The sequence below is a fragment of the Pelophylax lessonae genome, assembly GCF_965119305.1.
Source record: "Pelophylax lessonae genome assembly, chromosome: 8".
Classification (NCBI taxonomy): Eukaryota; Metazoa; Chordata; class Amphibia; order Anura; family Ranidae; genus Pelophylax; species Pelophylax lessonae.
In genome coordinates this window covers 260,303,399-260,329,741 of record NC_138775.1, presented here as the reverse complement: position 1 = coordinate 260,329,741, position 26,343 = coordinate 260,303,399, and the positions used below count along the sequence as shown (strand labels likewise).

Sequence of the window (26,343 nt, the reverse complement as noted above, 5' to 3'; positions counted from 1 at the left end):
TTTATAATCAGCATTGATGGCGTGCAATCACTGTTTACATATGCATGCTGGACTTACTAGGCATTTGCATTTATGTGTTTGCGCATGTGAACAGATGTGCTTTAGATTTTTTAAATTTCTACTTATTTTATTTTTTAACATATATATACACACACACATATATAAAATATATATATATATATATATATATATATATATATATATATATATATATATATATATATATATATATATACATATACATACAGACTATATTACCAAAAGTATTGGGACACCTGCCTTTGCACTCACATTAACTTTAATGGCAGCCCAGTCACACACACATATATAAAAAAATATATATATATACACATATACATACAGACTATATTACCAAAAGTATTGGGACACCTGCCTTTGCACTCACATTAACTTTAATGGCAGCCCAGTCTTAGTCCGTAGGGTTCAATATTGGGTTGGCCCAACCTTTGCAGCTATAACAGCTTCAACTCTTCTGGGAAGGCTGTCCACAAGATTTAGAAGTCTGTTTATAGGAATGTTTGACCATTCTTCCAACAGCGCATTTGTGAGGTCAGGCACCTGTGCAAGAGAAGGCCTGGCTCCCAGTCCTTGCTCTAATTCATCCCAAAGGCGTTCTATCGGGTTGAGGTCAGGACTCTGTGCAGGCCAATCAAGTTTCTCCACCCCAAACCCGCTCATCCATGTCTTTATAGACCATTAACCAGCCAAACACAATGGGGGTGGGATATTACATCTTGATTGATGGAGGTTTTACCTGGAGGGGCATGACACAGCCTTTATAGGAAAAGAGGTGACCAGCGCTATGGAGTGTACGGTGAAAGTGAAATGGGTACTAGGTGTAAGCAGCCAACAACCAAACCCTGAGGGGTTAAAAGTTGAATAAAAGTGCAAAAGAAGTTGATACGGCGCTACCTATAAGTTGTGTCTTGGTCAAATATTTCTTTTTTCCTATTTCCTATTTATAGGTAGCGCCGTATCAACTTCTTCTGCACTTTTATGACACAGCCTTTGACTAGCAGATGTCCACCCACATCCTGGTATTGCCAAAAAATAATAAATATATGATCTCAAATGCTATATTTATTTGTATGACAATTTAAAACAGTTTATTGATTAATTATTTATATTTACCCTGTACCCCAAAGGCTATTTTTTATATATTTTTTTTCATTTTTAACATGTGACCATTAGCAATGGACTGGTAGCTTCTCCTGCCACTGTTTCCCTGCAGAAAGGCTGGGAAAGATCTGGGTCATGTGACAGCTTTCTATTGATTAGAAAAAAGGTACTTAGATGTTTTTATTTTATTAAACAATTACAGTGCCAGAAAGAGAGGGATATTGTAAATTAAACATTGTGTGTTTAACATCACTTTAAATGATGCCTATGATGGCCTTTTGTGCTACATGCATATGCTAATTAACACTAATGAGCATATTACTCAAGAGGAAACAGTGCAGGATTGTGTGCCACTTAAATTGGAATAATTTCAAATATTGTTATAAACCTTGTGTGCGTGGATCAAAAGATGTTCAGCTCTGAAGGCATGTTGTCGTAAATTAGAATTTAAGACTATAGTTATTGAAGAAACTACGTGGATTATTTGTAGTAGTCTCCTAAATTGCTACTTCAAAATAAACTACAAGGGCTATACTGAAAGTTATGCAACAAAAGTTATTCAAATTTTACATGTTAATAGAGTAACTCTTCTTTCCTGGCGCATCATGGCAGCATACAATGCTGATAGGACTGGTTAACTATAAATCAACGACAGACCCGGCTCGCAGCATTACAACATTTTTCTTGCACCTTCCCGTATGGCGAATTGGTTCCCATTGTATGCTGCCATGATGCGCCAGAAAAATGGAAAATTGTATACTCACCTTTTCGTAATTTTCCTATCCTGGTGCATCTTCATGGCAGCATACAGATTCCCACCCAAGTGGTGAGAGTTAAGCCCCGTACACACGTAGCTATTGTCGGCCGAACGATCGGCCGTCTTTTGTCCGGTGCTGTCCTGTCGGCTGAAAACTGCAAAAGACTGCACATGAATTTTGTCGGCCAACAACAGCCGACTGCAGTGAAGTCATGTGATGGTTAACTTTCCGTGTGTTTTTTCTTCTCTGAGCATGCCCAGTCTTGCTAATCGGCTGTTTGTCGGCTGAATTCTGTACTGACTGGCGAACAATCGGCCGTTCTGGTGTTGGCCAACAAAAATTTTAATGCCTGCACACCAGATTCTGTTCGGCCGAAAAGTCGCAGTCGGTTGTCGGAAGCATCATACTAACAAGCCGGCAATCGGCCGATCGGTCGGCGGCTGAATATTTACGGCTGACAATCGCTACGTGTGTACAGGGCTTTACAGAGAATGCTGCGAGCCGGATCTGTCTTTGATATACAGTTAACCAGTTCTATCAGGTTGTAGGGGCGGTGCCACAACCCATTGTATGCTGCCATGAAGATACACCAGGAAAGGAAAATTAAGGAAAGGTGAGTATACAATTTTCTGTTTTTTCATTACAGGTAAAAAAGGATTGAAAGCAGAAGCAATGCATCGTCACTGAGTTCTTGATAAAGGAGCAATGCACGCTGGCCGACATCCATAGAGAGCTACAGAATGTTTATGGAGATGACACCATTGACAAGAGCAATGTTTTTTCTCTGGTGACTCTTGTCAATGGTCATCTATGGAAACATTCTGTATCCTTCTGTGGATGTCGGACAGCCTGCACCACAACTTTGTCAAGAATTCGTTGATGGCATGTTGCTTCTGCTTGGAATCCATTATTTACCTGCAGTGAAAAAGAAGATGGGTTACTATAGAGCAGGGGTTTCCAAACTATGGCCCTCCAGTTGTTCAAGAATTACAATTCCCATCATGCCTAGTCATGTCTGTGCATGACAGAGTTTTACAATGCCTCATGGGATGTGTAGTTCACCAACAGCTGGAGGGCCATAGTTTGGAGATCCCTACATAAAGGGACAGTTACTCAACTAACTTTACCAACATGTCAAAATTTCCAGACCTGTGTAAGTTATTAAAAAAAATGATGCCCGCTAAGTTGTGCTTGGTGCTGCCAGCTTCTAACAGCTGGAATTGCTGTGTATGTGTGTAGTTTGGATGTGTGGTTGGGGCAACATTGAGGTTTTTTTTGGTTATTAGTGGTAGTTTAACCACTTGCCGACCGCCCCAACGCAGATTTACTGCAGCAGTGTGGCTCGGCTGCGCATAATCACATAGATCTACGTGATTATGTGCACGCGGTCGCTGATGCCGCCATTACTAATAAAACAAAAAGTCCAAAGATCTATCCCGTAGTTTGTAAACGCTATAACTTTTGCGCAAACCAATTAATATACGCTTTTTGGGATTTTTTTTTAACTAAAAATATGTAGCAGAATACAAATTGGCCTAAACTGATAAAAAATTTGATTTTTTAATTTTGTTTTCATTGTGAATGTTTAATAGCAGACGGTAAAAAGTATTGTGTTTTTTCAAAAAGTTCGATCTTTTTTTGTTTATAGCGCAAAATCTAAAAATCGCACAGGTGATCAAACACCACCAAAAGAAAGCTCTATTTGTGGGAAAAAAGAACATCAATTGTATTTGGGTACAGCGTCACGCGACCACACAATTTTTCCTTAAAGTAACACAGTGCCGAATCGCAAAAAATGGCCTGGTCATTAACAACTTGCCGACAGTATATTTACTGCGGCAGTCAGCCCCTCACAGGCAGAGCGACGTAGATCTACGTCGCTAGCCTGTGAGGGTCTCAGGAGCGAGCGCGCACCGCTGGAGGCCACGGACCCCCCCCCGCGCATGTGACCGGCGGACCCGATCATCCGCCGGTCACTCGTGATCGTCGGTGGAGAGGGAGAAAGGCAAGCGGCTAATGTAAACAAGCCGCCTACACCCCTGTGTATGAATAGTGATCATACGGTTCTACTATGTAGAACTGTTGATCACTGTTCCTACACCTCAAGCCACAGCCAATCACAGTTAGAATCATGCCCCTAGGGACACACATAGCCCCTCCCTCTCAAAAAAGTTAACCCCTTCACTGCCAGTGTAATTTTACAGTAACAGTGCATATTTATAGCACTGATTACTGTAGAAATGTCACTGGTAACCCGAAAAGTGTCAAAAATGTCAGTCAAGGGTCCGATCTGTCCGCTGCAATGTTGCAGTACCGCAAAAAAAATCGCAGATCGCCGCCATTACGCGTTAAAAAAAAAAACAACAAAAATGACAAAAATCTTTCCCTTTGTTAGTAAACGCGATAACTTTTGTGCAAACCAATCAAAATACGCTTTTTGCAATTTTTTTTTACCAAACATAGATAGCATAAAACAAATTGGCCGAAAATGTTAAAAAATTTAGATTTTTACATTTTTTTGGGGGGGAATTTCATATAAAAAATGTGAAAAATATTGTTATTTTTGCAAAATTGACGCTCTTTTTTTTGTTTATAGCGCATGATCAAAAAATCACACAGGTGATCAAATACCACCACAAGAAAGCTCTGATTGTGGGAAAAAAAGGACGCCAAATTTGTTTAGGTACAGCATTGCACGACCGTGCAATTGTCCGTTAAAGTCACGTAGTGCCGAATCGCAAAATAGGCCCGGAAGGGGGTAAAATCTTCCGGGGCTTAAGTGGTTAAGGGGGTAAAACCTTCCGGAGCTGAAGTGGTTAAGTTGGTACTTTTTTTTTTTTTGCTATAAAGGACTCCTTCTAAAACTTATTAACTTTAGTAATATTTTTTTAAACTTAATAAAAACTTTGTATTTTTTGGTAGAACTATGTCAATCCTTTCTGTCTTTATTTTTCTGAAGATATAACAAGGTTTCAGTATTAGCATGTATTTTTCATAGACTTATTCAAGAGGGGTCACTTTTAATGTAAATCCCGAATAATATTTAATTTACAAAGCCAGCAATATGAAATCTAAATTACATACAGCTTTGTGTGGCTAAGTCAGGCGTTCTCTAAAATCTATTGATTAAATTAATATTATTTCCTGCCAGCTTGTAAGAGCACCGCAAATGCTGTCACCCTCTCCAGTCTGCGAGGGACTTTAATTAGTTTAATTAAATGACTGACCGCCTAAAAGCTGCAGAGTTTCCGAGATCTAAAGTGGCAGCGTGAGGATGTTAAGTGAAGTTTTCGTGTCACACATCAGACTATCCATCCTGTGAGCAAGGATGTGGCTAAGACAGCTTTGGCAGCCTAAAGAATGCCTTCAGTCAACAGATCTTGTTCTGTATATAGTGTAAAGTGAAAGAGCTTCTATCTTTCTTTCCTCAAAAGGAAACCTATCATAAGACAGAATCCTATTATGTCTCCAACATAAAAATTAGAGCAAAAGCACATACAAATTAAAGTATTTTAAATGCTTTATAGTGATTGTAATCAATCACCTTGTAAAACAACCCAATCGATTTAAAATAGAAATGAAAGGCAAAACATGTTTGTATAGATATAAAAAAGCATTAAAAATTCCTTTCCTTAAAACGGAGTTCCGGGCACAAAATCGACCTAATCGATTTTGTGGCCATCCGCTTGCTTTGCTTCACCTGAAAAGGAACTGGATAGTTAGGATTATTTTTTTTTACTTACCTTGTAATTGTAGAAAGAAATACTCACCTATTTTCCACTTCCTCCCTCTGTGGCCGCGGCCCGCGCCGTCACTTCCGGTTTGCAATGATTCCTGGGAGCTGAACGTCATCGCTCCCATGAATTAATGCGACGGCACCGGCCCCGCTCGTCGCTTCCGGTGCGACGCCGCATTCCCTGCTAAACAGCTTCTGGGCATGCCCAGAATCTGTGGAGGAATGCGGCGCCGCACCGGAAGTGACGAGAGGGGCCGGTGATGGCGCATTCTGGGAGAAGAGGACACGGAAGAGGACGCAGAAGAGGATCGCGCTGGCTTCAGCTGCCCACAACAGAGATGGCAACGCTGTAGAAGAAATTTTATAAGTGAGTATTTCTTCTTGCAGGTAAGTGCGACCCGGGACAGATCAGAGGCTAGCCATTGTGGAATGTACTAGCCCTGACTGTCCCGGTGGTATGTTCATTGAAAAAATGTTTCTGTGCCCGGAACTCCGCTTTAATAAATGATCACATTCCCTCTGTTCTCAGCTGCATAATAGCTGGAGGGAGGAGACGCAGCAGCACACTGAGCTTGCCAGTGAATGGCTGTGCAGCGGGGGCGTGTCAGGACAAGTCTGATCATTGGAGGAGAGTACACTGAGTTCCCAGCATAGCTAGAGAACTGACCATGGTGTGCTCTCCTGCTTAGTATGGTCAGTTTTTAAAAGGAAAGCAAAGGGACTAGCAGGAACACCAGAGATTTCACCTAAAGGAAGCAATACAAACTGGATACTTTCTCATACAAGTACACCGTGCAGCAGGCACATATCAGTATTATGAAGTGTCGGGGTAACAAATGCTTTACAGGCAATGTGTATTTCAGCAATTTTGACTACTCCAGGAAGAGTCCATTCCCTAGCTTAGCCCTCTCCCTACTTCACATCACAGCCTTTGCCTCTTTTGTCTAGGTACTCCTTGTGGTGGCCTAGCTCCTCCAGCCTTGATCTCACCTCCTACATTATTTTTAATGTAGCTGTTAGGGGAGGAGTGAAGAGGGATATTATAGAATTTGACTTGAGTGCCAGCTCTGAGTCTGACAACAAATCCAAAATGGTAGCTCCTAGCAAAAGTCCCAGGGCAATGTGATGTCTACACAAGAGAGCCTTTTACAGGTAAAGAAAATGCCAAAAAATCATTAAATATACTTATAATCCGAAGGATAGATTGTTGCTGAAATGAATGTTGTGGCAACTGGGTTTTTTTACGCAAGGGTCCCCAACGTGTTTAAAGAAAGGGCCAGTACGGTCAGTATGAGTAAAAGAATGCTCCAGCATAGAAGGTCATTAGGAGTAAAAACACCTCTGCTTCAGTGGACGATTGGAGAATAGCATTTATTGGTGTCAGTGGCCAGTGGGATAAAACATTCCCAGTATCCGTAAAGGTAAAACATGCCCTTGCATCAGTGTCAGGAAAGGTGCCCCTATGTCAGAGGGAGGAATGGTACCCCTGTGTCAGAGGGAGGGATTGTACCCCTGTGTCAGAGGGAGGGAGGATACCCCTGTGTCAGAGGGAGGGATTGTACCCCTGTGTCAGAGGGAGGGAGGATACCCCTGTGTCAGAGGGAGGGATTGTACCCCTGTGTCAGAGGGAGGAATGGTACCCCTGTGTCAGAGGGAGGGATGGTGCCCCTATGTCAGAGGGAGGAATGTTACCCCTGTGTCAGAGGGAGGGATGGTACCCCTGTGTCAGAGGGAGGGATGGTACCCCTGTGTCAGAGGGAGGGATGGTACCCCTGTGTCAGAGGGAGGGATGGTACCCCTGTGTCAGAGCGAGGAATGTACGGTACCCCTGTGTCAGGGGGAAGGATGGTACCCCTGTATCAGAGGGAAGGATGGTACCCCTGTGTCAGAGGGAGGGATGGTACCCCTGTGTCAGAGGGAGGGATGGTACCCCTGTGTAGGTGGTAAATGTCCCCCTCAGCACAGCTCCTTTCCTTTACTGCATGCAGGGCCTTCTCATTGCAGGGACTGGTCTACAGCAAGCAGCTGGCCCACAGGCTGCAGTTCAGAGACCACATCCATAGAGTGCCACCTCAATGACAGCTCTGAAGACTGCTGGGGCTGCTGACCTCACATCCAGGATGGTAGCGCACAACAACAGTCTCTGAAATTTTAGATGTCTACCTAAGGAAGGATTATAAAGGTCAACACGCCTAAAATGCATTGATTGCACCTATAATATTATTTCACATACGATGCAGGAGCAGCCGGACAACAGGAGAAGAAGAATGGCTTCAGGGGACCAATTGTCACAAATGGAAGTGATGGGGAGGAATTTTGCAGGCTAGTGAATTAACATGAGTATTACTCTCTGTTAGATTCCTCTAGACAAAACAACCATTTTGTTATCAAAGTTCCCAACTTTTCCGCATTTAGAGGGGCTGTCCCCCTCTTGGGATCAAATCTCACCTCCTCAGTTGTCCTCCTTTGTATAGATCTTTACAGAAAATGTACTTTTTCCTTACCACACGTGTTATACTATGCTATATCTTTCATCCAACCTCCCTGTATATATAGGCATCTGTGATTTTGAAAAGCCAGAATAAAGGTGAAAAAGCAGCAGAAAAAATAACCTTTAGGTTTAACTAATCATTTTTGCATATCAACCCTTCATGTGTATCGCTCTTCTATACTTGGGCAAAAAAACAATATATATAAAAAATGTCACTTCCATGTGGTCAGTGAGGCAGGGAGTGAAGAGAAATCTCTCCATTGGAGACACGGACATGAAAAAAATCCTGAGATATTCTAACCATTTCCTTTAGCCACTTGCCGACCTCTGCATGACTATATACGGCGGCGGTCAGCCCCTCACAGGCAAAGTGACGTACCGGTATGTCACTAGCCTGTGAGCCAATAGGGGGCAGTCGCGCGCCGCCAGAGGCACGCTTCCGCCCCCGCTCGTTCCCTAAGCAGCCCGTGCGTGTGACCGGTGGACCCGATGTCCGCCGGTCACTCGCGATCGTCTGTTACAGCGGGAGAAAGGCAGGCGGCTAATGTAAACAAAGCCGCCTGTCTTTCTCCCCTGTGTAACAGCACAGATCATACCGTCCTGCTATGTAGGACCGTTGATTTCTGTTCTTACACTAGTAGCCACAGCCAATCACAGTTAGAAACACTTAACCCCTCCCTCTCCAATAAAGTTAACCCCTTCCCTCCCAGTGTCATTTTTACAGCAACAGTGCATATGTATAGCACTGATTACTGTAGTAATGTCACTGGTAACCCAAAAGTGTAAAAAATGTCAGTCAAGGGTCCGATCTGTCCGCCGCAATGTCGCAGTCCCGCAAAGAAAATTGCAGATTGCTGCCATTACTCGTTGAAAAAAAAACAATAAAAATGACAAAAATCTTTCCCTTAGTAAACGCAAAAACTTTTGCGCAAACCAATCAAAATACGCTTTTTGTGATTTTTTTTACCAAACATATGTAGCAGAAAACAAATTGGCCTAAAATGTTAAAAAATTTAGATTTTTACATTTTTTGGGGGGGAATTTCATATAAAAAATGTGAAAAATATTGGTATTTTTGCAAAATTGTCGCTCTTTTTTTGTTTATAGCGCATGATCAAAAAATCGCACAGGTGATCAAATACCACCAAAAGAAAGCTCTGTTTGTGGGAAAAAAAAAGACGTCAATTTCATTTGGGTACAGCATCGCACGACCGCGCAATCGTCCGTTAAAATCACGCAGTGCCGAATCGCATAAATAGGCCCTGGTCAGGAAGGGGGTAAAATCTTCCGGGGCTTAAGTGGTTAAAAGACCTGTCATGATTTTTTTTTTATATAATTATTTATATTAAAAAAAATCCCCCAATACACAAGCTAGCTAAAGCTTATTAGAGTTTTTCAGTTGTTTTTGTGCAATCAAAACATGGAATGGAGGTCCACTCATAGACAATGCTACTCAAATCTCATCTGACACATCAAGTGAATTTCCCTCCTTTAATTTCCGGTTCAATATTGCTGAGAATCCCAATATAATTGTTTTTTAATGCAACACTTAGGAGCACATTTATAAAGCAGTGAATGTGACTTTATTAAACATTTACTGGGGGTGAGCCAATCACTATCATAGAAAATACATGCACAGGAAGATTCACCTGCAGTGAATTTTTGTTGAATGTTAGATTCACTGCATTCTATATATACCTTTATTTGTGAATGGACCCTAAACGTTTGATGGGTTTTCTTTCAGTCATCCTCCCTGCTGTCCGGTTTGTGTATCCTCATAGCATAGGAAGAAATGAGCATAGAGTTCTTCTAGGTTGTGAGTTTCCTACATTGCCTAGCTGAGTGGGGACTGAACCTTGGAGAATGCTGTATATTAGTTTACCATGTTTAATAATGCAAATTAAACCGCATCGACACTGCTAAATTCAGCTGTAATTTCTGGCACCGAGTGTCTAAGTGTGAGATGATATGAGTCCATCCATCTCCGATATGAGCCACTGACATCAAGCCCCAAAAGAGGTTTCAGCGACACCAAGAGACCTGCACATATGTGAGAAACCAACGACATGCGTTCCTAGACTAATCTAAAAGCTTAGCTTTATTTCTCAAGCCAGAGGTTGATAAATATGTTAATATATTTATACTGAGGACCCCTTCGGTCTCGGTGCATTAACAGATCCCAGTGTTTTCTTTTTAAGTCCCCTATATGTTATTATATTATTTGCTTATATCATTAGTGCCCGTCATGTATTGCAACATGTTCATATCCCTTCTCATTATCACAATCACCCACAAAATTAGATAAAAAGCAGGAAATTGGTTAAAAAACCAATTGGTTAAAAAAAGTTGTGCAAATCTTTGGGAGGAGCCGTGAACTCTGCAAAATCCATACGAATTGCACCAGGATTTATCTTAAGCCTCGTACACACGCAACGATTGTTGGCCGACCGATCGGCCGTCTTTTGTCCGGTGTTGTTGTGTTGGTTGAAATGTGCTCTAGACTGCACACAAATTTTATCGGCCAACAAAAACCAACTTCAGAAGTGATGTCATGTGCTGGTTTACTTTCCGTGTGTTTTTTCTTCTCTGAGCATGCCCAGTCTTGCTCATCTGATTTTTGTCTGCCGAAATCTGTACTGACTGATGGAACAATCGGCTGTTCTGGTGACGGCCAACAAAAATTTTATAGCATGTCCACCAGATTTTGTTCGGCCGAAAAGTCGCAGTCGGTTGTCGGAAGCATCATACTAACAAGCCGATAATCGGCCGATCGGACGGTGGCCGAAAATTCACGGCCAACAATCGTTGCGTGTGTACGAGGCTTTATACTTCCCTTGTTTGGACAGGGTGAACACATCTAAGCTTTCTCTGGGCTCCTGGCTGTTGAGCTTTTTTATAACTAGTTCGCTGCTTTTTAGAAGCAAAAATCCATGCTGCTCAAGTGATAAACTGAAGATGGCTGACTAATGATCGGTCATTGAGGCCTGTATATTCCTCATCCCTGGTAAATTTATAGTTTGGGTGAAGGTTCACTTGTGCAGACATGCATTATGTTCTTTGGTGTTATCTAGTGCATATTATTTTCTGCTTGATACTTTTTGACCTTTGGTGAGCTCATATCGCATTTATAGATTATAAAAACAAACAGAGAAAATTCACAGTACTGCCCTAGCTTGTCTGGTGTAAAATGTCTAAAAGCTGAAAAATAAAATGTCCAAAAAGTGAAGATGAAGTTTGCACCAGGGTGCAAAAGTGTCTCCTGATTACTTTGTCTGGATGACAATAAAAATAGGAATATCAAAAAGTTAATAAGAAATATCTATGGTCTCTTTTGGAAACAAAAAGAGGTTTGACCACACTCCAGTGGCTGTAAATCCAACAAAACAAGACAATCTAGCCACAGACGGCTCGATTGTCTTGTTTTGTTGGATTTTCAAACTTAAAGCAGAGTTCCGGTCTCAAATACCTTTTTTAAATTAAAAATACCCCTATAATACTATCCATCGCCCTTTACAGAACCGCTATTCCCATACTTACAAGGTGTACGGTATTGGATTTTAGTCAAAATTTTACTTTTAAAAACGCTGTCTGGGCGTGGCCATCTTGGATGTGGGCATCTGAAGCCGCAGTGTAATCTGCTGTGTCCTTCTTCCTGATTCCAGGGAGTGTTCTAGGAGTTCTTCCTGATTCCAGCCTCCTGGGAGTGATGACAAACAGCTCCCAGGATGCAATGCAGAGGTGGAAGTGATGTCAGTGGCCATGGCCACAGAGGAGGGAGAAGGAGGAAGTACAATCAAAAATGCCCTGAAAATAAGGTAAGGGACTCCCGAAAAAAGATTGAAAATGCCCAATTGTTGATCAGCATAGCGAGCACTCCAGGAATCACTAAAGTTGGAAAATAGGCCAGAACTCCACTTTAATAAAGGATCATTTTTATCTTCATCCTCTGGAGTGTAGTTTTCATTGAGTGGATTCAGACCACGGACTGGCCTTGCACCTAGTTTATTGGGGTTGGATTGTCCTCACCTGGAGCGGTGTACATTTCCTTTCGGTGAACTCTTTGACAATGAAACAGAAGAGGGGAGATCGCCTGGCGTCTCTCTCTCCCTCCCCTCAATTATAGATTATATACTGGATGAACTTTTCACATTTATAGACTTTTCTTACAATTGCATACAGTATACCCCAATTTCACCATCACTTGGACTGTTGTATTGAATTCATTGTTGCATATATTTATTTTTTCACTGTATTAAGCACTGCATATTTATTATTTTGAGGAGCAAAAATGAAAATAGATATGCAGTTGGCTAAAGGATAGATACCAGAGTGTGGTTGTAAATTGGGTTCACTCAGAACAGAGAGCAGTTACTAGTGGTCTACCACAAGGATCTGTACTGGGTCCTGTTCTATTTATTCTATATATAAGTGATATAACTAAAGGTTTGTTGGGCATGCTATGCCTTTTTGCTGATGACACAAAGCTGTGTAATTGTGTGGATATCCCTGGAGGTGTCTGTAACATTGACTGCATAGCTCCCAACTGTCCCTGATCTTAAGGAACTGTCCCTGATTTGGAACAATGTGCCTCTGTCCCTCTTTCCTCCTCATGTGTCCCTCGTTTTGGTCTGATCTATATAGTTGTACAGTATATACAATGCACATATATCTTTAAAAAGTGTTTCCCAGTAGGGATTAAGTTAGAGAGAGGGTAAGTGAGTAGGCAATTTCTAAATTGCTGCATAAGTAAACTTCAAAAGCCAGTATAAAGAAATAGTAGTGGTAAAAATAAACCTTGTGGGATTAACTAATCTTTTTTTTTTTTAATAATTCTCCTTTAGGGGGTGTGCCAGGGGTGTGTCCTATGCCTACATACATTTTCTGATAGGTGTTCCTCATTCCCATCTCAAAAGATTGGGAGGTATGGAGACTGCAGCTCAATGTTTCTAAATGTAAAATAATGCATCTAGGGAAAAATAATTCCTTGAGAGGGTACAACATTGGGGGTACAGTGTTGGCCAGCACTACAAAAGAAAAATATTCGGGGTACCTATTTCATATGACTGCATAAATGAGCAAATCAGACCAGGCAGTAGGAAAAGTAAATAGAATTCTAGAATGCATCACTAGAGGCATCACCAGCAGGAGGAAGGAGGTTTTGATTCCTCCATATACTGTAGAACTTTAGTAAGACCTCCTTTAGAATACTGTATCCAGTTCTGGAGACCTCACTTGATAAAATAGTACGAGTCCAGAGACAGGTAACAAAAATGGTGAAAGTTTTGGGGGATAAAAAATGTTGAGAGCAACATCAAGGGGGTGAATAGTGTTTAGAGATGGGCTCAGGCATGTTCGGATCATACCCGACACTGCACACCGCCAATCATAGGCAGTGAGGCATTTCCTGGCCCGCAGCTGCACATACACACGCTGCCTATGATTGGTTTTGTGCAGTGACGGTTTCCTGGTGGGTACGATCCATACATGTCTGAGCCCATCAATAATAAAGTTCAAGAGGGCAGTTTATTTTAATATGAAACCATTAACCAAAATCAAGAACATGGGGACCTCAAACTAACTGGAGTAAAGTTCAAAACTAACCTTAGAAAGTATTATTTTACTGAAATAGTAGTTGATGCTTGGAATAAACTACCAGGTGGGGTATATCTATCTATCTATACTTAGACAAAAAAAAAAAAAAATGGGCAGACTCGATGTACTGCTGAGCCTTTTTCTGCCATCACTTTTCTATATTTCTATGAAAATACCTGTGCACATACTTTGCATGTATAGGTGCCATTTGCAGAAGCATTGTCCCTATGTCCTGCATGGATACGGTTTGTTTAAATGTGAACCCTAACAATGCTATTCTCCTATTGGTTTCCTTTTAGTCTGTAAAATTTACATTTAAAAACATTTCTATATCTGTTCACTTTGTGCAAAAAGATACCAGTTGGCCCTGCCAGAAATCCAGTAAACTGATAGCTTTCAGTGCTCTCTGCAGTGTTATAACAAGCAGTGTTAGCAGCCTTGCCCAGTTCACCTGTTACCTGCAGAATCTCCATCATATGTTATGGAGTTGAGAAGAAGGAGAGATGTTCTGTAGTCCTAATAAATGTCTTTTCCTGGGTTGACCTTGCTGCTTCTATATAGATATGGTACAGTGAGTGGGCATTGTCACCCTAGAACAGGATAGCTGTTACTGGAGATTGACACTCCTAGCAGTGTCGGTTTGAAAGAGACTTTAGGGGACAATTCCTTTGAATTAAAGCCACATATGGCAAGAGGAGCAGTGGAGAGGTAAGTATTTCTGTTTTTTTTTACAGGAAAAACTATAATCAATTGGTGGGTTACTTAAGGCACCACATCCTAAATTACAAGGAAAAATAAAAAGATGGATTTTTATGGGGCCAGGACACAGGTGGACCAAACCTAAAATATATTTCAAAATATTTTATTTACAAAGCCATATAAAAACTGTATCAATTTAAAACTCAATGCAATGCTTCCCTTTAAAATATTGCCCATAAGGGTCAAAATCCCCATTCATAGACTGAAACCACCACAATCACAAACAGTATTTTAGAACACTTTTATGCTGGCAGGGGAGGCTTCCATCACAGGCTGCATGCCTCAACACATTCTGTGGTCAAATCTGCTTCTTCAGGAGAAATAGGGGGCTCTTTAAAAAGAACACACTCCAAGGATCCAACCAAACCCATTTGAATCAAATCACATATTGATCATATAAAAATATCTAAGCATCTAAGCATCTATGGACACTATAAAAGGGGGAAGGGAGGGGAATGGCACCCTATGTACTGACAGCAAACATGATAAGGTGTAGTAGAGTTAATGACTTGTTTTACTCGTTCAATGCCCAATCGGCAGGCTTGGGGCAGGGAGGTGACCTCACTGGATTCCTTGGCTCAAAATGAGAAAATGGTGTCAAGGCTCTTTCTTGGCTGCGCTGTCTGGCAGATGGGTATGAATCACACTAAGAAGCTGTTCCAACCCAGTCCATTTGGATAAAATCACATATTGAGCATATAAAAAATATCTAAGCATATATGGGCACTATAAAAGGGTGGAAGGGAGGGGAATGGCACCCTATGTACTGACAGCAAACCTGATGAAGTGTAGTAGAGTTAATGACTTATTTTACTCCTTCACTGCCCAATCAGCAGGCTTGGGGCAGGGAGTTGACCTCACTGGATTCCTTAGCTCAAAATGAGAAAATGGTGTCAAGGCTCTTGGCTGTGCTGTCTGGCTGAGGGGTAGGAATCACACAAAGAAGCTGTACAAAACCACAAATCTTTTGTCCAATCAGACGGTTTACATTTGTGTATTTTATTTGCAAATTAAGCTGCATGCTTGGAGTGCCGCTTTAAGCAGCAAGCTTGCCCCCAAATACACCAAAACCTATGTCCATGCAGTGTCAAGTCCATCGCTTACCTCCCCTCCACTCTGCCTTCCCTGCATCATGTTTACCAATAAATTAGAGGTGTGCTTTAATTGGTGAATCAGTGTCACTCGCAACCTCCAATAAGTATTTGATTTGTGCAGAAAAGTGCGTAGGCGCTACTTTGGTTAGAGGACACGGTCTGCCATTTCAAAGGCATTTGCCTTTCGTCTCACTGAGTAACATAAAAAACTCTGATAAGAGTGTGAAGGAACAAACTGACATTTCTCTCCCTAGAGAGTCAAATTATTTGTTTGCCTTTTGTTTCCACCTATCCCGCTCACTTTTGGTCTGCAAGATTCTATTGTGTAATAGTCTTTTTTGATCATAGCTGTTATCGCGGTTGATTCTGTCAGCGCTGTCGCACTGGCTAGCCTGACATGTCTGCTATTGCTGGTGTCAACATGCATTGCCATCTCACTTCTTCTTTCCTTTTCACGGAGGAGACTTGTATTCCTTTTTTTAGTGGCTATAATTATCCGAATCTCTTTTTCCACCAGAAGCAAAAAAAAAAAAAAAAGTAAAAAAAAAAAGTACTAGAGGGTTTGACAGGGGAGCATGAAATCACTAGAGACAAAAGAAACCAAAGCTCATGGGAACATAATGGCTTTTAAAATGTGTATTTCTTATTTACTAGCAAATTGTAAGTCGAAGAATAACTTCAGGCAACAAGTAAACTGTTCAGTCACCTTCTAATTCTATCCAAGAAACAATCCAAATGGGCTAAACCTACAAAGTCCAAATAGTCTAACTTTAGGCTCCCTTCATACCTATGTGTCGCGTGTGATAAAACAGGTATTTTACATTAATTAAGAATTGCACCCTAATGCACAACTACAGTTACAGACAAGGCTCCCACACTGCAGCGCATCAAAATGTATATATTATACCAAAGTGAATGGCGCTAGGTCTTACAAAAAATCAAATATGATATAATAGACTAATGCCCAGAGAACTATTTACATACTTATATCCAACTTATGTATTATATTCCACCATTAGCGTTCATAACTAGTGTCCATCATATATAACCAAAAAAGTGCTCCACCAGGTCCATGTCTCTTTAAATGCAAAAGGAAGAGCTTTGTGTTTACTTGTGACACCTCACCCTGTGCATGTTGAGACTCGCCGGATCCTTCAGAAGCAGTGTTCCGTTGGCCGGAAGTGACATCACAGGACGTGACGTAGGTGTCTCAATTCTCTTCCTCAACGCGCTTCACTGTACTTGCCCTCTTCAGGTATTATTACAGATGAACCAACTTTGCCATCAGTGGACTGTGAGGTTGTGCACGCTGTGGGCCATATGACCATATGCAACCTGGTAGGCCCTGTGGTTACAAAATGGTGACAAATTCCCCTGGCATATATAAGAAGCAGATAGCCTGAATTTGCTTGTCTCACAATCTACAGTAGATCCCCATGGAGCAGGAACTGGCATGTCAACCACGGAAGGAGAAAAGGAAGGTGCCTCTAAGTGCAGTGTAAAACTGTTTAATGACACACAATACTAAAACACTTACAGGAAAATTTGTGAAGAGCAGGCATATAGGGACATCACAGAAGTACGTTCCATAGGCTCCCTGTAGGCTCCCTGTAGGCTCCCTTTCTTTAGAAGCCACCCAGCAGTGAGGGGAGATTGAAGGAGAGGCATGGAGCACTGTGAAGGAGGAAGGTCCCTAGCCGTGGTATCGGTGGAACGCACGCCTCGGTCGTGGACAGCAGGAATGTGGTGGTGATGTCACCGGGCGGTAATGCATTTTTCGGAGCATGCACAGTAACGCTCCTTCGTCAGAACAATGATGTCACCATGTTCCTGCGGTCCATGAGCAAGGCATGCGTTCAACCGCGACTTTGGCTCCTCCATCACAGTGCTCCACACCTCTCCTTCCATCTCCCCACACTGCTGGATGGCTTCTAGGGAAAAGGAGCAGACAGGGAGCCTATGGAATGTACTTCTGTGATGTCCCCATATGCCTGCTCTTCACAAATTTTCGTGTTTTTTCATATTGTGTTTCATTAAACGGATTTACACTGCACTTAGTGACGCCTTCCTTTTCTCCTTCCATGTTTACCTTTGGAGTATGCTTCTGCTCTTTGGAAGACTGGCCCTAGGGACAGCTAAGAAACCGCTCACCACCCAGGAGGCCTACATTGAGTATTGTAAGACAGATTGCTTCCACAGAAGTGCCCTACGGTCCTCATATTTTTTGGCATGTCAGCCACTGCTAGGGGAAGCTGCAAGGTTGCCAAGTTGTATATGAGAAGCAGAAAGCTTGAATTATCCAATCTCACAATCTATAGTAGACCCCCTGGAACAGGACCTGGCTTATCAAGCACTACTTGGGGGAGCTACAAAGTTGCCCAGTTGTATATGAGAAGCAGACAGCTTCTCAGAGCAGATAGCTTCTCCGAGATTCCCAGTTGTATATGAGAAGCAGATAGCCTGAATTCTCTTGCCTCACAATCAACATTAGACCCCCTGGTGCAGGACCTGGCTTATCAACCACTACTTGGGGGAGCTACAAGGTTGCCCATTTGTATACGAGAAGCAGACAGCTTCTCAGAGCAAATAACTTCTCTGAGTTCCCCAGTTGTATATGAGAAGCAGATAGCCAGAATTATTTTGCCTCACAATGAACATTAGACTCCCTGGTGCAGGACCTTGCTTATCAACCACTACTTGGGAAAGTTACAAGGTTGCACAGTTGTATATGAGAAGCAGACAGCTTCTCAGAGCAGATAGCTTCTCTGAGTTCCCCAGTTGTATATGAGAAGCAGATAGCCTGAATTATCTTGCCTCACAATCAACATTAGACCCCCTGGTGCAGGAACTGGCTTATCAACCACTACTTGGGGGAGCTACAAGATTGCACAGTTGTATATGAGAAGCAGACAGCTTCTCAGAGCAGATAGCTTCTCCGAGTTTCCCAATTGTATATGAGAAGCAGATAGCCAGAATTATCTTGCCTCGCAATCAACATTAGACCCCCTGGTGCCAGACCTGGCTTATCAACCACTACTTGGGAAAGCTACAAGTTTGCCCAGTTGTATATGAGCAGCAGACAGCTTTTCAGAGCAGATAGCTTTTCTGAGTTCCCCAGTTGTATATGAGAAGCAGATACCCTGAATTATCTTGCCTCACAATCAACATTAGACCCCCTGGTGCAGGACCTGGCTTATTAACCACTACTTGGGGGAGCTACAAGGTTGCCCAGTTGTATATGAGAAGCAGACAGCTTCTCAGAGCAGATAGCTTCTCTGAGTTTCCCAGTTGTACATGAGAAGCAGATGGCCCGAATTCACTTGCCTCACAATCAACATCAGACCCCCCTGGTGCAGGAACTGGCTTATCAACCACTACTTGGGGGAGCTACAAGGTTGCCCAGTTGTATATGAGAAGCAGACAGCTTCACAGAGCAGATAGCTTCTCTGAGTTCTCCAGATGTATATGAGAAGCAGATAGCCAGAATTCTCTTGCCTCACAATCTACAGTAGCTACCCCCTGGTGCAAGAATTGACCTATAAACCGCTGCTGTTGGGAACCTCAAGGTTGCCTTCACATTGTTACGAGTGCATTTTTATGCGTTTATTACATGCTGCAGCAATCATGCTCTGTGGTTGTCATCAATAAATTTTATAATGCTCGATGCATCAAAGAGTGGACAACACCCATCAAAAAAAAAAAAAATCCACATTTTAAAACTCCCATTTCCTTGTGCCCATACACAGACTATCCACAAGAACAGCATTCCTTTTTGAAATACATTTTTAATTTCGCTTGTTCCCATTTGGTACAACAAACACGCAAATATTTTATTTTTTTCTGCTGTCGAAAAGTAAATGTTTACAACATTTGGCAGATCCTGCTGCAAAGCTTAGTTGGTAGTCGATCTAACCCTCACTTTGTATTTCTCTTTATTGTTATATCTCAGAATAATTGCTTACAATGAACAGGCACGCTTCCTAAGAAAGAAAGCGAGACGTAGGAGTTTTGCTTCATAACAAGCTGCTTCAATGGCAGAATTGTGGGTTATACTGTGCTGTGAGACATGCGTATATACTAATGTGTTCTATTCACCTTCCCTCGGTCCCTCACAGCAGGCTGTTGGTCCTACACCTACTCTACTCTACTGCTTACTCTTGTGGTAAGTGCTGTCCTGGTGTGGCAGGTCAGATTAAGATTTGGATCAAGGTAGAAGGATTGGCACCTTCAGATCGTTAAAGGGGACCTTTCACTAGCTAAATCTGCATTATTACATTCCTGACATGTCACAATATAGAACACTGTTTCGTTTTTTTCAAATTTGCTGTACATTAGTCATTAAAAAAAAAAAAAAAAAAAATGGTTCTTGTGCTCCAGACAATGCAGAGCTGGGTGCTTAGTGGCCAATGCCCCATGGGGGGGGGGGGGGGGAGAATCCTAAGCTTTGTATAAACTTTGATTAGGGTGACTTTGAGCCCATACATATCTTCCTCTACTTACTCCACTTCCAAGCAAACAGCGATGATTTGTACCTGGGGTGCAAGGGTCTTGTACCCATTCACTCCACCATACTGTTATGGATACCATAATGGTCAATCTCCTGGTCCCATCACTGTTACTTGGGGACAGGGAGAGAATCCTTAGCCTTGTGAGAACTTTGACCAGGGTGACTTGGTACTCAGGGGTTTTGCTCCCATTTATCCCACAATATTGTTATGGATGCCTTAGTGACTAATCGTCAGGTCCCATTACTGTTACTTGGGGGTGGAGAAATAATCTTTACCCTGTGTAAACTTGACCAGGGTGACTCTGAGCCCCTACACATCTTCCTCTCCTCACTCCACTTCCAAACAAGCAACAATGATTTGTACCTGGGGTGCAAGGGTCTTGCACCCATTCACTTCACCATACTGTTATGGATACCATAATGGTCAATCTCCTGGTCCCATCACTGTTACTTGGGGGCAGGGAGAGAATCTTTAGCCTTGTGAGAACTTTGACCAGGGTGACTTGGTACTCACATATATCATCTGCTCCTCACTCCACTTCCAAACAAGCAAAAATGATTTGTACCTGGGGTGCAAGGGTTTTGCTCCCATTCATTGACAAAGCGATCTCTAACTGCCCCTACAGCAACCACAGGATACCTGCCCCTATAGTAAAGAGACTGTAATAGACCCTAAAACGACATTGAAGCATTTTAAATTACTTTGGTGGACATTGACAATATTAATGATATTACTTCAGACGCCTTAGTGGCCAATCGACAGGTCCCATTACTGTTACTTGTGGTGGAGAGAGAATCCTTAACCTTGTGTAAACGTTGATCAGGTTGAGTTTGGCCCATACATATCTTCCTCTCCTCACTCTGCTTCCAAACAAGCAACAATGATTTGTACCTGTGATACAAGGATTTTGCTCCCATGCATTCCACAATACTGTCATGGACACCTTAGTGGCCAATCACCAGGTCCCATCATTGTTACAGCAGAGCAAGGAGAGAGTCTTTAGTCTTGTGTCTTTGACCAGGGTGACTTGGAGCCTAAACAAGAGGCCTGGGAAAGAGGCAAACTTTTTTGTTGGTGACTTATTTGTGGAAATTGGGGAGATTTTTCCGTACTTACTGTTCCTGTCAAGACAAGGAAGGAGCAGTTGTCACCAGAGAAGGAAGATACAAACAGCTGTGGAAAACATTGCCAAAAATTCCAAGCCTCCAAAATGCTACTAAAATGCATTTATGTGTCTCCATTGGAGAGATTTCCCATTGCCTCCTGTCCTGAAGGACACACAAGTTTTAATTTCATATACTATATTTCTAAAAGGAATGTGGAAACCCCTCCAAAGACATTTTAGAAAGTTGTGTAATGCCAGCATTATGGCAGCAGTTTGGAGGAGGTAATGTTCTATTCCACCATGATTATGCCCCTGTGTACAAACAAAGGAAGAGCTTCTAAAAACCCGAAAAAAGGGTTACTTTCCCAAAGAATGGTCGCTGGACGCTAGCAGGGGCTCATATTCCTGTGCTGGGCGCTAGCAGGGGCTCATATTCCTGTGCTGGGCGCTAGCAGGGGCTCATATTCCTGTGCTGGACGCTAGCAGGGGCTCATGTTGTACCCCATGGGAACACAATAATCCAGGAAAGAAGGAAGCCGGCTGTGCTCCATTGAAGAATTAAATTCTGACAATCTTCATTGATCCAGACAAACAATCAGAAAGTCAGCTCATGCCTGAAATTTCATGCAGAGACTCTCTGTTCGCTTTGCCAAGATGAATAGATTGTCAGCATTTGGATTTTTTTACAGAGTGCTGTCATTCCTACTTTTCTCTATAAAGACACAGTTTGATGAGTTTGGGGTGAAACAATTTGAATTGCATGTACCACAAACCTACTAAACATGTGGGCTGGCGCAGTCTATTTTCTCCACTGTAGGTAGCGCTCAACCACTGCAGCATTGTAATTGTAGGGTAAGTCAAGAGGAACTTAGTTCCTCTATGGTTTCCTTGGTCACTGGGGAAGCTATCAAACTGCCACCCCATGTGACACTGGCAGCCATCTTTGCTCAGATAGAGCCTATTTAAGGCCCTGGCTCCCAAACTTGGTGCACAATTCATGCGTATGTAGTGTAGGGACAGGTCATCCGTCTGACAGGAACAGTGGTTAGCAGCAGGGAGGGGTTGCAGATGAGTAGGGAAAGGAAATAGACGTGCCATCTTTCCTGGACACCTCCCCATTTGGGCACAGACTGGCCAGGCCACATTCAGCCCCTCAAGACAGATGCTGTCGGCACACTTGAGACCTGCTTTACTACACATCACTGTTGCATTCTGTTGGGCATCTTCCCACTGTGCTTATTGTGTATTGCTGTTCTATGTAACTGGACACTAAATGGTTGCCACACCATGCTGCACCTCCCCCCAAACACTATTGGGAGGAAATAGAATGCCAAATGAGAACTTGACTTTCTTGACCAACATCAGTACCTGACCTCACACATAACCTTAGGGCTGAATGGATACAAATTTCCAAAGACACAATCTAGAATCTTATAGAAAGCCTTCTCATAAGAGTGGAGGTTGTTAAAGCTGCAAAGATGGGGAAAAGGTGAACTCCATATCCATCCCCCCATGGTTTCAATCCAACAAACCTATATAAGTGTGATAGCCATGTGTTCCCAAAGGTGTGGCAATATTGTTTAGGTAGACCAATGTGCGCAAGAGAGCAAAAAAAAAAAAAAAAAAATACATTTAATACATTTACATTTAATGTATAAAAATACATTTAATACATAAAAGTAAAAACATTTTTTTCCCTACCTTCACAGAATTTAATACCATCTCCTGTGTATCCTGTATGGCAGAAGCATCCTCGAATTCCTTTCTCTATTTTACACTCCGCATTTGTATGGCACGGGACTGAACACTGCTGGCCATGGTGCAGCAACAGGAATAAACACTCTACAAAACAAAGTGACAGGCGGTTCAAACAACATATAACCAAGAGTAAAAAACAAAAAAATTAAAAAACGAATAATAGCATGCAACACAGATTTAGGTAAAGTGATACTAAACTCAGGTTTACAGTAAACAAAAAAAAAATGTATTCAAGATTTCATTCTTAAAGAGGAAGTAGACCGGTTTAAAAAATGTGAAAAAAAAACCTGTAAAGACAAAGGCATAATGAGCTAGTATGCATCGCATACTAGCTCATTATGAAGTACTTACCTAAAAATGAAGCCCCCTCAGTGCCGACAGGACGGCCGACATGTCCAGCCATCCTGCTTCCTGGATCTCGTCCTCCGGCCATCTGATTGGCTGGGGGCGCGATTACATCACTCCCACGCATGCGCACGGTAGCCGCCGTTCACGGCACTGGGATCTGAAGGAACGGCACGGGTGGTTCCTTCAGAGCGCATGCGCCGATGACGTCATCGGCTGCATGCACTGTAAATATCTCCTAAACGGTGCATGTTTAGGAGATATTTATAGCACCTATAACTACAGTAAGCCTTAATGTAGGCTTACCTATAGGTAAATGTAAACATAAGGGGTTTACAACCTCTTTAAGTTAAAAATGTACCTTTTATTGCTCTCAGCCTCCTCCAAATCTCCAAATGACTTTTCTTTTGCTGATGTAAACTGACCTTCTTTTAAAGGATGGCTACATTCTTTCCCCATGGTTAGGGCGACCAGATGTCCCTGGACTGAGGACACTGTACCCTGACCAAATCTGTGCCCGGTTTTGTCCCCGGATTGGATTTGAACAGGGGCCCAGGCAATTTCAATTTTCAATTTCAAAGACAGTGCAGAATTGAAAAAAAAAAATCTGAATTATCCCTGCTCTGCCCTCCTACTAGCTTAGGGGGTGTATTTTTTTCATTATCTGTGCCCCGTTCTGATGATCATGTGCTGGTCGGAGCGGAGGGACTATTTCCTCAGTTTCAGGCGCATGTTCCTGCTCGCATGTTCTTCTGCCTCGGCTCAAGTCCCGGCCAGCTGCCTGCCTATCTCCTTGCCTTCCCCGCCAGAGTGATCTTCCTCTGCTCCCCACCCAGTAGTAGCCAGGGCCCGGAGAGTGAGACTTGAGAGGCTGTGAGGCAGGCGGCGGCGGTGACAGGCAGAAAAAGACAGCTGACCTTAGCTTATCGTTTCTAGCAGCAGGAACAGAGGGGAAGTGGATTCTATCGTGGGCTGCCAGTGCCTTCAAGGCTTCAACACCGGTGTGTTTTGGGGTGTCTGTGAAAAGACTACATTGCACTGTGTCTGCCTCTCTGACATCATGGATGGTATCATAATTCACAGGCAGGGGGCGCTCTATCATGGCTCTGGCAGGCAGTGCTCCGTCACAGTGTGTCACATAACATGGCTGCTGGGTCAAGTGACACACTGTGACAGAGCCAGCCAGAGCCATGATAGAGTGCCCCCTGCCTGTGAGTTATGATAATGCTGATGATCTTAACCAGTTGCCGACCGCCCCCCCCCCCCCCCCCCCATAGCAGATTTGCTGCTCCAGGGCATTCACGCTGCACATGATCATGTATATATATATATGTGACCCTGCATTTCTGGATATTGGAGCCTATCAGCGGTTCCAGCGGACTCAATGTCTGCCGACACCCTCTGATCCCTCTGTACACAGGCAGAACGGCGGTGTGCCTATGTAAACAAGGCAGATCACTGTTCTGTCAGTATGGAAGACATTGATCCTGTGTTCCTGCAAAGCAAGGACAGGGATCTATGCCTTCCCTTAGTAAAAGCACCTCCCCCACAGTGAGAAAAAAAACTGGCTAGGCACACATTTAACCCTTTGATTGCCCTATATGTTAACCCCTTCCCAGCCAGTGTCATTAATACAGTGACAGTGCATATTTTTTAGCACTGATCACTGTATTAGTGTCACTGGTCCCCACAAAGTGTCAAAAGAGTCACTTAGTGTCCGATTTGTCCCCCGCAATATCGCAGCACTGACGCTGATTTCATTTTAAAAATCTGGTCACATTACCCATGGTACAACTGTATATAAAAACATAGCCATGCTCTCTTGCTCGCTTCTGACATAGAATAGTGACCTATGGTCCCCCTCCCCTCCGGTATTTATTCACAGGAGCCTTTGTATTTTGTGAATGATATCGCATAACACAAAGCACTCTGTGATTGGGCAAGGGGCGGAGATGGGCGGCCACTGCAGCTGCGCATGACTCTGGTCAGAGGAAGCATGCACCTCATTGGACATGACCCCTAGTAAACCAGAACATTGTACAAAGTGGCTGAATTCAAATAGATCAGCTTTACAGCAAAAAACGTACTACATAAGCTCATTTAAAGTGTACATTTAGCCAAATGTGTTTTTCCTATTTGTTTTACTTGGAATGGGAATACGTTAGAACCTTTATTTACCCTTTTCTGCTATCTAGAGCTCCGATGGACAGATTTTCTTTCATTTCCCTTCCTGACGGTTAGATTTTTACCAAATAGGACGTTTTTTTTTTTTTTTTTTAGTAGAGTGCGGAAGGGCTAGTCAGATATATAACTTTATATTTCTGCACACCTCTTAACTTTTTGAGATGGGAATCAGGGACACCTATTAGCAAAAGTATGTAGGTATAGGACACATCCCTTGCCACGCCCCCCTTAAATTTTACAAAAAAAAAAAAAAAAAAAATGATTAGTTAAGCCCACAAGTGCTTTTTTTTTTTTTTTTTTTTTTTTTTTTTTTACCACTACTATTCCTATATAGTGGCTTTTGAAATTACAAATACAACAATTTAGAAGTTGGATGAAAGGTTTAGCACTGGGAAACACTTTTTGTAGGATAAATAGTACATTCTATATACAATTCTATAGATCAGGCCAAAATGAGGGACAAATGAGGAGGAAAGAGGGACAGAGGGACTTTGTTCCAAATCAGGGACAATCCCTCGAAATCAGGGACAGTTGGGAGCTATGATTTCTCTATGTGTCCTTGTTGCAAATTTCACCTCGCAGTCTGGTAACACCATTTCCACCAGGGAAGGAAATGAGAACTTTGAATTGAAGCCCTGAAGTCTATGACACTCTATCCTAAGCTAAAAAAAAAGCTAGACACATACTTTAACATCTATGCCGTTATACAGTAAAGGGTTCCTATGTTTAAAGTGGAACTAATCCCTCCTATCCTTTAAAGCCAAAAAAGCTGTCATTTTAGCTTCCTGCGGGTTGATCTGCGGTTACCATGATGTGTTACATGTGGTCAGTTATGACAAACAGCTGTGACAGTTATTAGTCACGGCATGCCTT

The 26,343-nt window shown here is 42.5% G+C and overlaps 1 protein-coding gene across 1 annotated transcript in view; it reads right to left on the bottom strand.

The window, feature by feature from the left end:
• Positions 1 to 26,343, bottom strand: part of ADGRL4 (adhesion G protein-coupled receptor L4) — a 294,420-nt gene that overhangs the window by 255,845 nt on the left and 12,232 nt on the right. Inside the window, exon 2 of the mRNA XM_082265059.1 lies at positions 22,885 to 23,025. Within this exon, the coding sequence (XP_082121185.1) occupies positions 22,885 to 23,025 (141 nt within the window). The remainder of the gene's footprint in view (positions 1 to 22,884; positions 23,026 to 26,343) is intronic.